The sequence below is a fragment of the Kuraishia capsulata genome, genomic scaffold, assembly GCF_000576695.1.
Source record: "Kuraishia capsulata CBS 1993 genomic scaffold, Kuraishia_capsulata_scaffold_5, whole genome shotgun sequence".
Taxonomy (NCBI): domain Eukaryota; kingdom Fungi; phylum Ascomycota; class Pichiomycetes; order Pichiales; family Pichiaceae; genus Kuraishia; species Kuraishia capsulata.
The window spans coordinates 39,921-54,263 of record NW_019172954.1 but is presented as its reverse complement, the minus strand read 5'-3'; the positions used below and the strand labels follow the sequence as shown (position 1 = coordinate 54,263).

General features: G+C 42.1%; 7 protein-coding genes across 7 annotated transcripts; 4 read left to right on the top strand and 3 right to left on the bottom strand.

Moving 5' to 3' along the window:
• Nucleotides 1-94: 94 nt before the first annotated feature.
• Nucleotides 95-1,525, top strand: KUCA_T00004021001 (uncharacterized protein; the record flags this gene model as incomplete). The annotated part of the gene is made up of 1 exon (XM_022600714.1): nt 95-1,525. The coding sequence occupies one exon, from the start codon at nt 95-97 to the stop codon at nt 1,523-1,525; it is 1,431 nt and encodes a 476-aa protein (XP_022460032.1).
• A 602-nt stretch (nt 1,526-2,127) lies between these two features.
• On the top strand, nt 2,128-3,186 carry KUCA_T00004020001 (uncharacterized protein; the record flags this gene model as incomplete). The annotated part of the gene is made up of 1 exon (XM_022600713.1): nt 2,128-3,186. The coding sequence occupies one exon, from the start codon at nt 2,128-2,130 to the stop codon at nt 3,184-3,186; it is 1,059 nt and encodes a 352-aa protein (XP_022460031.1).
• Nucleotides 3,187-3,409: 223 nt separating this feature from the next.
• Nucleotides 3,410-4,801, bottom strand: KUCA_T00004019001 (uncharacterized protein; the record flags this gene model as incomplete). Its single annotated transcript, XM_022600712.1, has 1 exon — nt 3,410-4,801. One exon carries the CDS (start codon nt 4,799-4,801, stop codon nt 3,410-3,412), a length of 1,392 nt encoding a protein of 463 aa, XP_022460030.1.
• A 647-nt stretch (nt 4,802-5,448) lies between these two features.
• KUCA_T00004018001 (uncharacterized protein) lies at nt 5,449-7,080 on the top strand (the record flags this gene model as incomplete). Its single annotated transcript, XM_022600711.1, has 1 exon — nt 5,449-7,080. The coding sequence occupies one exon, from the start codon at nt 5,449-5,451 to the stop codon at nt 7,078-7,080; it is 1,632 nt and encodes a 543-aa protein (XP_022460029.1).
• Nucleotides 7,081-7,604: 524 nt separating this feature from the next.
• KUCA_T00004017001 (uncharacterized protein) lies at nt 7,605-8,993 on the bottom strand (the record flags this gene model as incomplete). The annotated part of the gene is made up of 1 exon (XM_022600710.1): nt 7,605-8,993. The coding sequence occupies one exon, from the start codon at nt 8,991-8,993 to the stop codon at nt 7,605-7,607; it is 1,389 nt and encodes a 462-aa protein (XP_022460028.1).
• A 612-nt stretch (nt 8,994-9,605) lies between these two features.
• On the top strand, nt 9,606-11,240 carry KUCA_T00004016001 (uncharacterized protein; the record flags this gene model as incomplete). Its single annotated transcript, XM_022600709.1, has 1 exon — nt 9,606-11,240. One exon carries the CDS (start codon nt 9,606-9,608, stop codon nt 11,238-11,240), a length of 1,635 nt encoding a protein of 544 aa, XP_022460027.1.
• Nucleotides 11,241-11,495: 255 nt separating this feature from the next.
• Nucleotides 11,496-13,184, bottom strand: KUCA_T00004015001 (uncharacterized protein; the record flags this gene model as incomplete). The annotated part of the gene is made up of 1 exon (XM_022600707.1): nt 11,496-13,184. The coding sequence occupies one exon, from the start codon at nt 13,182-13,184 to the stop codon at nt 11,496-11,498; it is 1,689 nt and encodes a 562-aa protein (XP_022460026.1).
• Between the last annotated feature and the right edge of the window lie 1,159 nt (nt 13,185-14,343).

Below are 14,343 nucleotides of genomic sequence, written 5' to 3'. Positions count from 1 at the left end.
AACCTCAGGCTATATAAATTATATGTCTGTCCAAGACATTTGTAGGTTTTCACCAGTTTCTAACTAACCTTTCGCCTATTTCTTTATACAGCAAATGGCAAATCTCAAGTTCCTGAGCCCCCATGGCTCCTTTTTCGCCAATGGAGTGGCCGCTCTGGTTTTGTTTTTGACTGTCGGTGTCTATTCCACTATCACTGCCTTAGGAGCGGCGGGTGGTAAACCCACCTCGAACGATATGAATCATATCACTTCTTCCGCACTGTACGCCACATTCACTGTTACGGGTTATTTTGGAGGAACCGTTACCAATCTCATAGGTCCAAAATACCAGCTTGCCTTTGGTGCTTTTGGCTACCCTTTTTACGTCAGCTCTCTATGGTACTACTACAAGAAGTCTGTGATGGCTTACCCAATTGTGGGTGGAGTAGTTCTTGGGCTCTGTGCTGGTCAACTATGGTCTGCTTCATGCTACGTATTTCTGTTCTATGCTGAGGAGCATCGCAAGGGTCTTTACTATGGTATACAGAAGACCATGATTGCTTTTGGAAACTTCATTTCATCCTGTATCGTGCTTGGGATCAACTACCACAAGTCCAAAGCTGGTGGTGTACCTACTGCAATCTTTGCAGTATTTTTTGTACTTGATATGCTTGGAGTAGCTGTTGCTTTTCTCTTGAAGAATCCTAAGGACATCATCAGAAGCAGCGGTGAGCGTTTAGCAAAGTTCAAGGTTCAAGGTACTATGGAAAGTATCAAAGGCACTTTGCTTCTTACAAAAAAACCTCAGACCTTGTTTACGCTTATGCCTCTGATTGTTGCCGAGTTCCCATTGGTGCTGCAACCAACCATTTCGAGTTACTTCCTCAACCTCAGATCCCGTTCAGTCGTCTCCGTTATTGTGGCAGCCTTGAACATGGTGTTCGCATCTGCTCTTTCTCAGGTGTTGGATCTGAAATACGTGACTAGACCTACCCGTGCAAAGATAGGGTTTGCAATTGTTGCATGTTTTGTCATTGGAGGTTACATGGGCGAAGGCATATGGCTTTACCATACGCTCCCATCTACTCAGCCTGAGTCTGTTCCGGCTTACGACTTCACAAGCAGCTCATTCGGCGGGTTCATGATCTGTTACATTTTGCTTAGTTGCTCGACTATCATATATCCGGTTTACCTGGGATGGCTTGTTGGGACATACTCAAATGACCCCACTATTACTTCATACTACGCGGGGTTCATTCGTTCGATGTCTGCTTGTGGTGCAGCTATTGCATTTGGTATGGCTGCTGCCAACACTATCAGCATTCGCAAACAGTACATCATTCACTGTTCAGTCTCTATCTTCTCCTTGATTCCATTGCTCTATTGTGCCGTCAAGTATGTAACAGAAACAAACTATGGCAAGGAGGAGAATGTCATCATTCCAGAACATTGGGTCAAGGCACTTGGAGTGGAGGCGGAAGGTGATGTATCTCCCGACACTGCTAGCATGGTTCAAGTAGAAATGTCGAATGAAGAGAAGGCTTAATTTCGGATAAAGCGCCTTTGATAACTGATTCCTTTTTACTTTGATTTTTTTGATTTAGTTCTGTTCTTTAAAGATATTAGTGTATGTAATTTCTGGTGTAGGCAGCTAGTGCTTCGGGTAATTACATTTGGCTAACACACCACTATCCCAGAGATAAGAACAAATACCTACCCTGGTTGACATCAGACATTGGCGCTGATAGTGCTGACTCTTTTGGAAAAGATTTGGATAATGTCCTTCTGTTCTTTCAGGCCAATGTCCCTGCCGATCCCAACGCACCAGCCTCACTGAATTTTCGGATCTAAAAATGCCTGCCAGTTTTATCCTTATTTGTTACCCCTTCAATCGTATCAATATTTTTCTTTCCTTATTTCCCCAAAAGTACTCTTGTTTTGATGTTGATCACCCGATTTTTTTTCGTTGTCTCCTGCATAGAATCCATTTCTGCCTTATCGGGATACGGATTGCATGTATCGAGCCTTTCGGATATTCCGATGCCTCTTTCGTCCCGCGCATATGTGGGTGTTCAAGCACATTACATTGAGAGACGCCAAAATTTAGCTGACGATATTCTTTTCTGTGGTAACAAGCAGTGACAAATCATGTCTACAACGACCACAACCAATGCTCATATTCTCAAGACCACCGCCACCGACCATGTTAACACAGGCAGAGTTGCGCCTGAGGTATTCAAGCGAGCCCAAGATAAGATCTATGGTATCAAGCATGAAGATTGGAGAGATGATTTCATCGGAGACGGATATGTCGTGGTGAAATCTGTTATTTCAGCCGAGAAAGCCGAAAGTTACAGAAAGAGAATGTTCGAATATTTGAAATCACACAATTCCAATTTCGATATCAACGATAGATCTACCTGGGTCGAACAAAACCTGCCGGTTCACACTGACCACAACATCTATTACAATTATGGATGCAGCCACGAGGATTTTTTGTGGGATCTGAGGACTGAGCCAGGTGTAATCGGACCGTTCTCAAAGCTCTGGGATACCGAGGATTTGCTAGTATCTTTTGATGGCTTTAACGTGAGTTTTCCCAACCGTCCTGACCGCGTTGGCGCTAGTCCTGCGTGGCCTCACGTTGACCAATCGCCTTTGAAGGAAGGATTGCAATGTGCTCAGGGAATAGTTTCGTTATCAAGATCTGGGCCTGAGGATGGAAGTTTGGTTGTACTTAAAGGTTCTCATAATCTGATAGCAAAATTTTTTAATGAAGAGGTGAAGCGGGAAACCTGGTCCGAGGCGGACGTCTACCGTTTTACCCCAGAAGAGTATAATTGGTTCTTGAAACATGGATGCGAGATGGTAAAGCTTGAGGTAGAACCTGGCGATTTGATTCTTTGGGACTCAAGAACGATCCATTGGGGAGCGGAACCAAACTCTGAGAGTGATGTCATCAGAAGTGTTGTGTATGCGTCGTATACACCAGTCAATTTTGCTACTGTAGATACTCTAAAGTTGAAATCTGAGTTTTTCAGCCAATGGATGGGGACTTCGCATTGGGCACATGATAATCTCAGACCTCGGAGACAGATCCCAAGATTTGCGGATGGAACTCCTGATCCAAGAAACCGTGCAGAACCGTTGAGAAAGCCAGAAATGAATGATACAATCTTGAGGTTTGCCGGGGTAATTCCATACTAGATAAGAGAGCTAGGAGAGTAGATACCGGTATGATAATTAGTTAGCTATTGATATTTACCAAAATCGTGTGACGATGTATGAAGGAATTTATTATAGTATACACAATGCGCTACACTCAGTGCAATATGCCCAAATGTGGTTGAACATATTCTGTAAACACATAAGATGCTGCAAAGATATTGTATCAAAGTAATACTCAAACATTATGTTCAACTATGCTGGCTCATTCTGTCTTCAAAACCTTTTCCGATTCAAGAAAAGTGTCCTTCCACATAAAAGCTATTAGCAAAGTAGATGCTAAATGGACAACGTCTTTGAAAGACCTGGCTTGTTCAGGATTAAAACTCAATTCTGAATAATATAGGTAATTACCAGCGATTTGAAGCACAAATGGCAATGGAACCATTAATCCCGTTGCCAGGAATTTGTTTGCAGTTGACGTTCTTTCCTGTAAAAGCAATCCAAAATATGTTTTGACCGAGAAGTAGGAACAAAAGATGAAACACACCAGATATTGGAGCAGCGAGAGTGAAAACATTACTAATATGATGGCCGGCTTCTCATAATCAAGATACCCATAGTCCACAGCTATCAATAAGTGTGTGATAATACTAAAGATGGTCACCCACCTGATAAACCAAAGAAATCGCTGCTTTTTTGAAGTTGAAGTGAAACAATAACCCGAAAACATCAGCAAAACATTGTAGAAGTACCCGTTATAGTAGAGACCTTTCAAAAGAAGGTGAAAACCAAGTCCAGTGATACTCGTATTGTTGGGATCATCCATGTTCAACTGGTAAAGAATGGCAGCTAATAGAAAGTAATACAAAAAGTTTTGAAAGATGTACGTCAGGATCCGGACTTGAATTTCTCGATTCGCAAGTGTGCGTTTTGGATGACCAATAGTCTGTAAGTCGATGCTGGAATCCCTGTTCTTGAAAAGGGCATAATGACTGTACAAGAAAGAACCGATGACGTATATGAAGCTAATTGCGAGACAATTGTGCATAAACTTGTAATCTTTTCTGCTCAGTTCACCATGAGATTCCCGAAATGTGATTTCGACTTCGACAAACGCATTCTCTTTCGGATGATTGAGGAACGCTACGATGCAGTAGTTTCCCGGGGTTTCAAGAGGATGCTTACCAATGACGTTTTTGGGAGAAAGTGTGAACGACGAAATCAAAGAATGATTCAGATTTTTGGAAAGTATTTTATCCAAATCGTATTGTTCGGTATCAAAATCAGGAGGCGTAATAGGGTCAGTGAGAGACAAATGTTGTAATTTCTCGTCAGATGCTAGCGAAACGAACAACTTTATCTCTTTGTCGAGTTTGACAATCTTATAATCCTGTGCTGAGAGAATCAAGATATCAATGTCCCAAGGTATCTCATGGCCATCTGCTTCCTCCTCAATGTAATCCACCTTACCAACTTTGAGCTCAACCACTTGCTGAACTTGCTTTGAAAGAAAAAGGTAAGGAAAGTCCAAGCTTGAAATCTCAAAACTTATCATCTTCGTTCTATTTCGCGATAGAGCAACCCCATGACGAGTAGCACTGACGAGTATGCACATTAGCAGCATGTGTATCACACATCCCGTGAATCTACGCATTAAATGCGATTTCTCAAATAATGCCGCCAATAGTGAGAGATGCTTGCCAAGACGCAACACTATTGTGCACCAGGGGGTTATCTATGCAACGCTGCGACCGAAGATGATGCACAATATGCACGTGACTCAACCATGCGGAAGAGCGTGAAAACTGAGAAGGGGCCACTTGAGGTCGAAACTGCATGTTTTTCTATGACGTCAATCTCGAATAACTATATTTATTGAATTGCCTGACTTTGAGTAATCATGTCATGTGAGCTGCATGAGGATCTCTGTGTAAAGTCAAGCAAAAGTAGTTTCTTTTGTGTAAAAATAAGCGGCTTAGACGACAGGCATCTCTGCATGCAGAAAATAAACTGAGCCCGTAGGGACATTAGTCCACATCTCGCGAGAGACCAGTGGCTGTATCCATGACCGTCTTGGGCAGCGTCTTCGATCTTCCATGGCCGATAAGAAGGCAATAAATTAACCAGTGAATCATATTGTTACCTTCGCACGGGTGATTTTCGCTTCTTTTTGGTACTTTTGATTTTTGCGTGTGCAATGCAAATGTATATCGCTTTCTTCGTTAAGTACCCCCTTACTCGGAATATCAAGTCCAACAACCAAATTGGATAGCGCCTCCCAATACAAATTATAGCCATCATATGAGGCTTCAGCGGTTGCTAATTGTGGTGCTGTGCACTTTGGCGTCATCTGTCGTTGCTGAAAAAGTACTCGTGACAAACGAGTCACCTCGGTTCTGCACAGGCATGTACAGTAAGCAAGACTGGGATGGTGATATCGAACCTCACATCGAAGTGGATTTACAAGATTTCAAATTGGGCAATAACAACGTGCAATCCGTTTCTATCGTCATATTTGAATATAACGATGTGGATGCATTGGGAGTGAGTGTTTCCGATCTTTCACTCCCAAAGATGAACTATGTGTGCTCGGAAGAGCTCGTTGCCAAAGGGTTATGTGACACTAGTGAACTGTATCAGTTCATTGTTAACAAGAACGTCACTCCAAAGTCCGAGATATTGTCCGACGCGCTTATCATTTATGGTGATAATGGCTTGCATTACCCGATTTCAAAAACAGGCTACTACTGCGTAGCATGTTCTTCTCCACTTGATTTGGGAAAATCGCAGAACAAATTCATAGTTCAGGTAAACTTCCAGAATTCCTATGGAAATTTGCCTGCAGCAGAAATCCCCAAGCTGAAGTTTTATGGCCTGCTGGCTGTTCTGTATGCGGTCAGTCTGTCTGTATACCTGTTCCAAATGTTCATCCACAGATCTGAGCTTCTCAAGTTACAGAAATGCCTTGCAGGGGTTTTTGTGTTCTTGACGGTCGAAACCATCTTCACATGGTCTTTTTATGCCTCCCTTAATGAAAACAAAATGTCTGTATTGCACCCATCTACAGATGGTGTTATGCTTCACAAGGTGTTCGTATCTTCTTTGAGTGCGCTCAAGGTACCGCTTGCACTTGGGCTGTTGGTTCTCATCGCTCTTGATTTCAACCCTATATATTCTGAGATCATACAAGATGACCGAGAGTTTTGGGGATCTTTTTTTCTTAATGGTTTTTGTTGCTTCGGGTTTGGCATGGTTTTTACTCTGTTGTCATTCTTCTCCGTATCCCAGCCACCCTCAGGTCCCTTTGGTGCTTACAACGACCAAGACTACACGGTGGGATTGTGGATTACAGGTATCGAGTGTACTTTTAATTATATGGCCGCTTACTACTTTGCTTTCGAATGTCTCTCGAAAACCCAGAAGGTGTTGGCGGAAAACAAACTGCACGCGAAACTGAAGCTTTACCAGATGTTTTTCTGGTTTCTATGTGTATCTGTGCTGCTGCTGATTTCTGCTACAGTGCTCTTATTCATTTTGAAGAGCGCCAACTTACTTACCGAATTTAGGACCCTCAGGAGCCAGTTTGATTTCTTGTCCTCTTGTCTTTTTTTTATTATGTTCATCAGTGTCGCCTTCATGTTTAGACCCAGCCATAAATTATATATTTTGAGCTGCAGCGATAAGGATATTGGAGATGAATTCTTTGAGGAACCATATGTTGGGGTTGATAGCGGCGATTTTGAATTGGATGATCTGGCCGGAGAGGAGAGTGCTAGATTGGTCGGTTCTTCCGAAAACCCATATGACGGTGAGCGAGAACTTGATTCAAATAACCAACCTCATAATGGCGGGAATGATGAAAAAATTTCGCCTCCTCCTAGTTATGGTGAACTCAAACATGTCGAATCAGAGTTCGGACGGAGATCTTTTTAGCATAGTTATTACACAGCTCAACACGAGAAAATTCCGGTTTTAATCATGCATGCAAGAAATTGCAGTTATATGCCAACCCACCCTTTTGTCGTATTGAGATATTAAAGATATACAGAGAAATGTAATGCAGACGTACCATGTTCCCTAAATCTATGCTCTGATCTAGCTGAGCTTTTCCTTCGACTAACCACTTTCGGAGAAACATTTCATTTATCTTCATCGGGCAATAAAAAATTACACTTCCCATGTTTGGATCATTCGGCCTTCACAATCCGACGGGGGCCCCCCGTCGGATTATACTAGATAAGAGAGCTGGGACAGTGAATACCGGTATGATTATGTTAGCTATTGATATCCATTAAAAACGTGTGACGATATATGAAGAGATATAATATAGTATAAACAATGCGCTACACTCAGTGCAATATGCCCAAATGTGGTTGAACATATTCTGTAAACACATAAGATGCTGCAAAGATATTGTATCAAAGTAATACTCAAACATTATGTTCAACTATGCTGGCTCATTCTGTCTTCAAAACCTTTTCCGATTCAAGAAAAGTGTCCTTCCACATAAAAGCTATTAGCAAAGTAGATGCTAAATGGACAACGTCTCTGAAAGACCTGGCTTGTTCAGAATTAAAACTCAATTCTGAATAATATAGGTAATTACCAGCGATTTGAAGCACAAATGGCAATGGAACCGTTAATCCCGTTGCCAGGAATTTGTTTGCAGTTGACGTTCTTACCTGTAAAAGCAATCCAAAATATGTTTTGACCGAGAAGCAGGAACAAAAGATGAAACACACCAGATATTGAAGCAGCGAGAGTGAAATCATTACTAAATTGATGGCCGGCTTCTTAGAATCAAAATACCCATAGTCCACAGCTATCAATAAGTGGGTGATAACACCAAAGATGGTCACCCACCTGATAAACCAAAGAAATCGCTGCTTTTTTGACGCTGAAGTGAAAGAATAACCCGAAAACATCAGCAAAATATTGTAGAAGTACCCGTTCAGATAGAGCTTTTCCAAAAAAAAGTAAATACCAGCTCCAGTGATACTCGTATTGTTGGGATCATCCATGTTCAACTGGTAAAGGATGGCAGCTGATAGAAAGTAATACAAAAAATTTTGAAACATGTGCGCCAGGATCCGGAGTTGAATCTCTCGGTTTTCTATTGTGCGTTTTGGATGGCCAGTGATCTGTGAGTCGATGCTGGAATTTCTTTTCTTGGAAATGGCATAATGACTGTACAAGAAAGAACTGATGACGTATATGAAGCTAATTGCGAAACAATTGTGCATATGCTTGTATTCTTTTTGGCTAAGTTCACCATGAGAATCCCGAAATGTGATGTGAACATTTGCATGTGCAACCTCTTTCGGATGATTGACGGATGCTACGATGCAATAGTTTCCTGGCGGCCCAATCAGATGCTTACCAATGACGTTTTGGGAAGAAAGTGTGAACGATGAAATCAAAGAATGGTTCAGGTTGTTGGTAAGTATTTCATCCAAATCGTATTGTTCCGTATTGGAATCAGGAGCCGTAATAGGGTCCGTGAGAGAAAAATGTGCAGATTTCTCGCCAGATCCCAGCGAAATAAACAATTCTATCTCTTTGTCGAGTTTGACGATCTTAAAATCCTGTGCTGAGAGAATCAAGATATCAATGTCCCAAGGTATCTCATGGCCATCTGCTTCCTCCTCAATGTAATCCACCTTACCAACTTCGAGCTCAACCACATGCTGAAGTTTCTTTGAAAGAAAATGGTAAGGAAAGTTCAAGCTAGAAATCTCGAAACTTATCATCGTTCTATTTGGCATTAGAGCAAACCCACGAAAAGTAGCCCTGACAAGTATGCACATTAGCAGCATGTGTATCACACATCCCGTTAATCTACGCATTAAATGCGATTTCCTATATAATGCCGCCAGTAGTGAGAGATGCTTGCCAAGACAAAATACAAGGGGTATTTATGCGATGCTGCGACTGATGCTGTAAGCTGCACGTGACTCCTGCATGCGAAAGAGCGTGAAGGTTAGCAAGGGATAGTTTGCCGACGCGGCATCTTGGTTTTATCAATGTCGAATAACCAAATCCATTGAGTTGCCCCACCTTGTATACTCATGTTGGGTGAGCTACCTGAATATCCCTGAGTGAAGTCAACTGAAAGTCGTGTATTTTGTGTAATAATAAGCGGCTTAGACGGCAGGCATCTCTGCATGCAGAAAATAAAATGAGTCCCTCGCGAAATGAGTCCACAAGCAGTAGCTATATCCTAAGCTGTCTTGATCTGCGTTTCTGGTGTCCAATGGCGGATATGAAGGCAATAAATTAACCAGTGAACCATATTGTTACCTTCGCACGGGTGATTTTCGCTTCTTTTTGGTACTTTTGATTTTTGCGTGTGCAATGCAAATGTATATCGCTTTCTTCGTTAAGTACCCCCTTACTCGGAATATCAAGTCTGACAGCCGAATTTTATAACGCTTCCCAATACGTTTAATATCCGCCATATGAGGCCTCACCGATTGCTAATCCTGGTGCTGTGCACTTTGGCTTCATCTATCCTTGCTGAAAAGGTACTCGTGACGAACAAGTCACTTCGGTTCTGCACAGGCATGTACAGTAAACGAGACTGGGATGGCGATATCGAACCTCACATCGAAGTGGATTTACAATATTTCAAGTTAGGCAATAACAATGTGCAATCCGTTTCTATCGTCATATTTGAATATAACGATGTGGATGCATTGGGAGTGAGTGTTTCTGATCTTTCACTCCCAAAGACCAACTATTTGTGCTCGGAAGAGCTCGTTGCCAAAGGGTTATGTGACACTAGTGAGCTGTATCAGTTCATCGTCAACAAAAACGTCACTCCCAAGGCCGAAATATTGACCAGCTTTCTTACCAGTTATGGTGATAACGGCTTGCGGTACAATATTTCGAAAACAGGCTACTACTGCGTAGCATGTTCTTCTCCACTTGATTTGGGAAAATCGCAGAACGAATTCATAGTTCAGGTAAACTTCCAGAATTCCTATGGAAATTTGCCTGCAGCAGAAATCCCCAAGCTGAAGTTTTATGGCCTGCTGGCTGTTCTGTATGCGGTCAGTCTGTCTGTATACCTGTTCCAAATGTTCATCCACAGATCTGAGCTTCTCAAGTTACAGAAATGCCTTGCAGGGTTTTTTGTGTTCTTTACGGTGGAAAGCATCTTAACATGGTTTTTTTATGCTTTCCTTAATGAAGACAAAATGTCCTTATTACACCCAGTTTCTGGTGATGTTGTGGCGTACAAGTTGTTCGTGTCTTTTTTGAGTGCGCTCAAGGTACCGCTTGCACTTTGGCTGTTGGTTCTCATCACTGCTGGTTACGACCTCGTGTATTCTAAGATCATCCCAAAACATGAAGATGATCTAGTTGTGTCCTTTTTTGTTGGCTTCTGTTACTTCTTTTTTGGCTTAGGGTTTACTCTGTTGTCATTCTACAACACCGTATCCCAGCCACCATCAGGTCCCTTTGGGGCTTACAACGATTCAGCCGCTGGGGTGGGGTTATGGTTTACAGGTATCCTGTGTGCTTGTTTTTATATGATCATTCTCCACTTTGCTTTCAAAAGTCTTTCGAATACCCAGAAGGTGTTGGCGGAAAGCAAACAGCGCACAAAGTTAAAGTTGTACCAGAATTTTTTCTGGTTTCTATGTATATCTGTGTTGCTGCTGATTTTTGCTACAGTTCTCTTAATCGCGTTGCAGATCGGCAACTCATTCACCGAATTCAGGAATCTTCGCAGCCTCTTCGATTTGTTGTCCTCTTGTATTTTCGTTGTTGTGTTCATCGGTGTCGTCTTCATGTTCAGACCCAGCCATGAATTATATCTGCTGAGCTGCAGCGGCAAGGATATTGAGAATGAGTTTCCTGAGGAGCCATCTGTTGGGGTTGATAGCGGCGATTTTGAATTGGATGATCTGGCCGGAGAGGAGAGTGCTAGATTGGTCGGTTCTTCCGAAAACCCATATGACGGTGAGCGAGAACTTGATTCAAATAACCAACCTCATAATGGCGGGAATGATGAAAAAATTTCGCCTCCTCCTAGTTATGGTGAACTTGAACACGACGAATCCGAGAACGAACGGAGATCTTCTTAGTACATTTATTATACATCTTTACACGAAAAAGCCACCTTGAAATATGCATGGAAGTAATGATAGTAATATGCCACTCTTCCCTTTCTTTCATAATAAGATATTGAAGATATACAGAGAGATATAATGCAGATGCACTATGTGCCATAAATCTATGCTCTGATCCAGCTGAGCTTTTTCCTTCGACTCAACCACTTCTGGAGAAACGCTTCATTTATCTTCATTGGTCAATAAATGATTACAATTCCCATGTTTGGACTATTCGGCCTTCACAACCTTTCCTGAATCAACAACGGTGTCCTTCCACAAAACTGCTGTCAGAAGAGTGGCTAATAAGTGAATACTGTGTCTGAAATTTCTGGAGTTTTTGATACTCAAAACAAGGTCTGATAGGGAGGGGAAAGAAAGAGTGTGCCTGTCTGATCTGAAGCGTTTCATACTCCAAGCGACCTCTGATAGGAACGAGGGATAATGGGGGCATATGAATCCATCGTACACAATTGGAGAGAGAATCAGTACTGCTGTTGCCATAAATCTGTTGGCAGCTGAACTCCTTCCGTGTAAACGCAATTCAGAATACGTTCTGACTGAGAAGTAGAGAAAATAGAAAAAGAAGACCAAGAGTTTCACGTTGGAAAAAAGATCCCCTATCTCTCCCCAACCATCGTGATATGTAAGCATATACGCGGAAACTGAGCCCTGCATAACATTTCCAATTACCGCCTCCCTTATAGACAGAAGAAGTTGTTCATTGGTTCTCAGTGAACTCAAAAGATGGCCCGATGTCATTGACAATAGGCTGCTCAAGGCAGAGCAAAAACAAACTGCGGCCAGGATCTGAATCCCAAATCTCAAAAACATATCCGTAAAGCTGGAGCCATCAAGTTCCATCTGGTACAACCGAATAGCTGCTAAAAGGGAGGATAAAGATTTGCGAAACATGTACATTGGAATTTGTGGATTACTTGGTCTCGAAGCGAAAAGAAAGCCCAATGACATCAACACCAAATTGTACAAGACCCAGTTACTGAGAACGGTGGCCAAGATGCGACTCGCAAATCTTAGAAAAGTTCCCATAAAGCCAGGATTGTAAGGGTCATCCATGTTCAATTTGTAAAAATGGCTAGTAGCCAAAAAGTAATATAAGGAGTTTCCAAACATGTATATCAGGATCCGAAGTTGAATTGTCCCCGCTTGGAAACTGTGTTTTGTGTTTGCACTCGTGTGATTTTCATCGCTCTGATTTATAACTTTGTAAAAGACATAGTAACAGTACAAGAGGGAACTGACGAAGTAGATGATGCTGAGCATAAAATAAAAGTGCATGTACTTGTAGTCCTCTCTGCTCAATTCACCATGAGGATCTCGAAACGTGATACCAACATTTGCCACTGTGTCGTTGTGAGGGAAGTTGAAGGATGCAATGATGCAGTAAGTCCCAGGGGATTCAAAAGGATGTTGAACTATGTCGTTTTCAGGAGAAAGCTTGAAGGATGAAATCAACGATTGGTTCAGATTTTTGGTCAGGACTTCATCCAGGCTAAATTGCTCAATGTCAGGATGGACAGTTATGTCGCTAACATATATAGAATTCCAACTCATACCATCGGTATCGCTTGGTAACCTAAAGTCGTTTCTTACATCTCTGTCGAGTTTGATGATCTTCAAGTCGTCTTCGGTTAAAATCAACATATCAATTTCCCAAGGAGGCAAATCTCCGCTCTTATATTGTTCTTCGTCTTCTTTTTCTTTTTTCAGATTGTAAAATTTAACCTCTATGACTTGTTGGGCATGCTGTGAGTGGAAAAACGCAGGAAAGTTGTAGCTCGAAACTTCACGAAATATCTTCACTGACTTATTTGGCATGAGGGTAGCACCATGCCGAAATGCACTAACGAGTGTACACATGAATAGCAGATGTGCCAGACATCTTTTGAATCCAAGCATTGAGTGTAGTTTTCCGAATGATGCTACAATATCTGAAAGGATGCTTGCCAAGGCTAAAGACAATTGAGAACCAAGAGCTATTTATGCGATGCAGCGACAGCAGATGCGGCAAAGCTGCACGTGACTCCTACATGCAAAAGAGCGTGAAAGAGGGTAAAGGATCACTTGCCGTTAAAATTTGCTGAAAACCACTGCATTTTGGTATTGTCAAAAAAGATAAAAATCCCATCGAATTGCCTGACTTTGAATACACATATCGTGTGAGCTACATCCGGATCTCTGTGTGAAGTCAGTTGAATAATAAGCGGCTTAGACGACAGGCATGCAGAAAATAAAATGAGTCGGTGGGGACATTAGTCCACATCTCGCAAGAGAGCAGTGGCTATTTCCGTTATCGTCTTGACCTGCATTTCTGGTGTCCAATGGCGGATAAGAGGGCAATAAAGTAACAAGTAAATCATGTTGTTAACCTCGCACGGGTGGTATTCACAGCGTTTTGGTACTTTTAGTTTTTGCGTGTGCAATGCAAATGTACATCAAGACATGAACATTTGATTAACATCTGCATGCTTTTTCGATGAGAACCCCCCCTTACTCGGAATATCAAGTCCAACAACCAAATTAGATAGCGCCCTCCAATACAAATAGTAACCATATGAAGCTTTACCAATCGTTATGCATGATGCCGTGCTTTGTGGGAACATTGTTTCTTGCTGATAAGGTGCTGCAGAGGAGGTTTTCGCCTCTGATCAGCACAGGAATCGTGACGGCTTGTGTTTATATGGGCAGTCTCTACTATGTTTTTGCAACTGTTTTGGAAATGCAGAAGGAGTTGACGGGCAAACAGCGCGCAAATTTCAAGCTGTACCAGATTTTTTTCCGGATTGTATGTTTTATGTTTTTGCTGCATATTTCTATTACGGTAATCCTTTTTCGTGTTGAAGATGAGCCACTCATTCACCGATTTCAGGGACCTTGGAAGCCTCTTCGATTGGTTGTCTGTATTCTCCCTTTCGTTGTCATCTTCATGTTCAGATCCCCTCTGGGCCGCTTTCTGAGCTGCAGCGGCAATGATATTGAGAATGAGTTTCCTGAAGAGTCATCTGTTGGGTCTGGTGGCGACGATCTTAAATTTGATGATCTGGCCGGAATGGAGAGT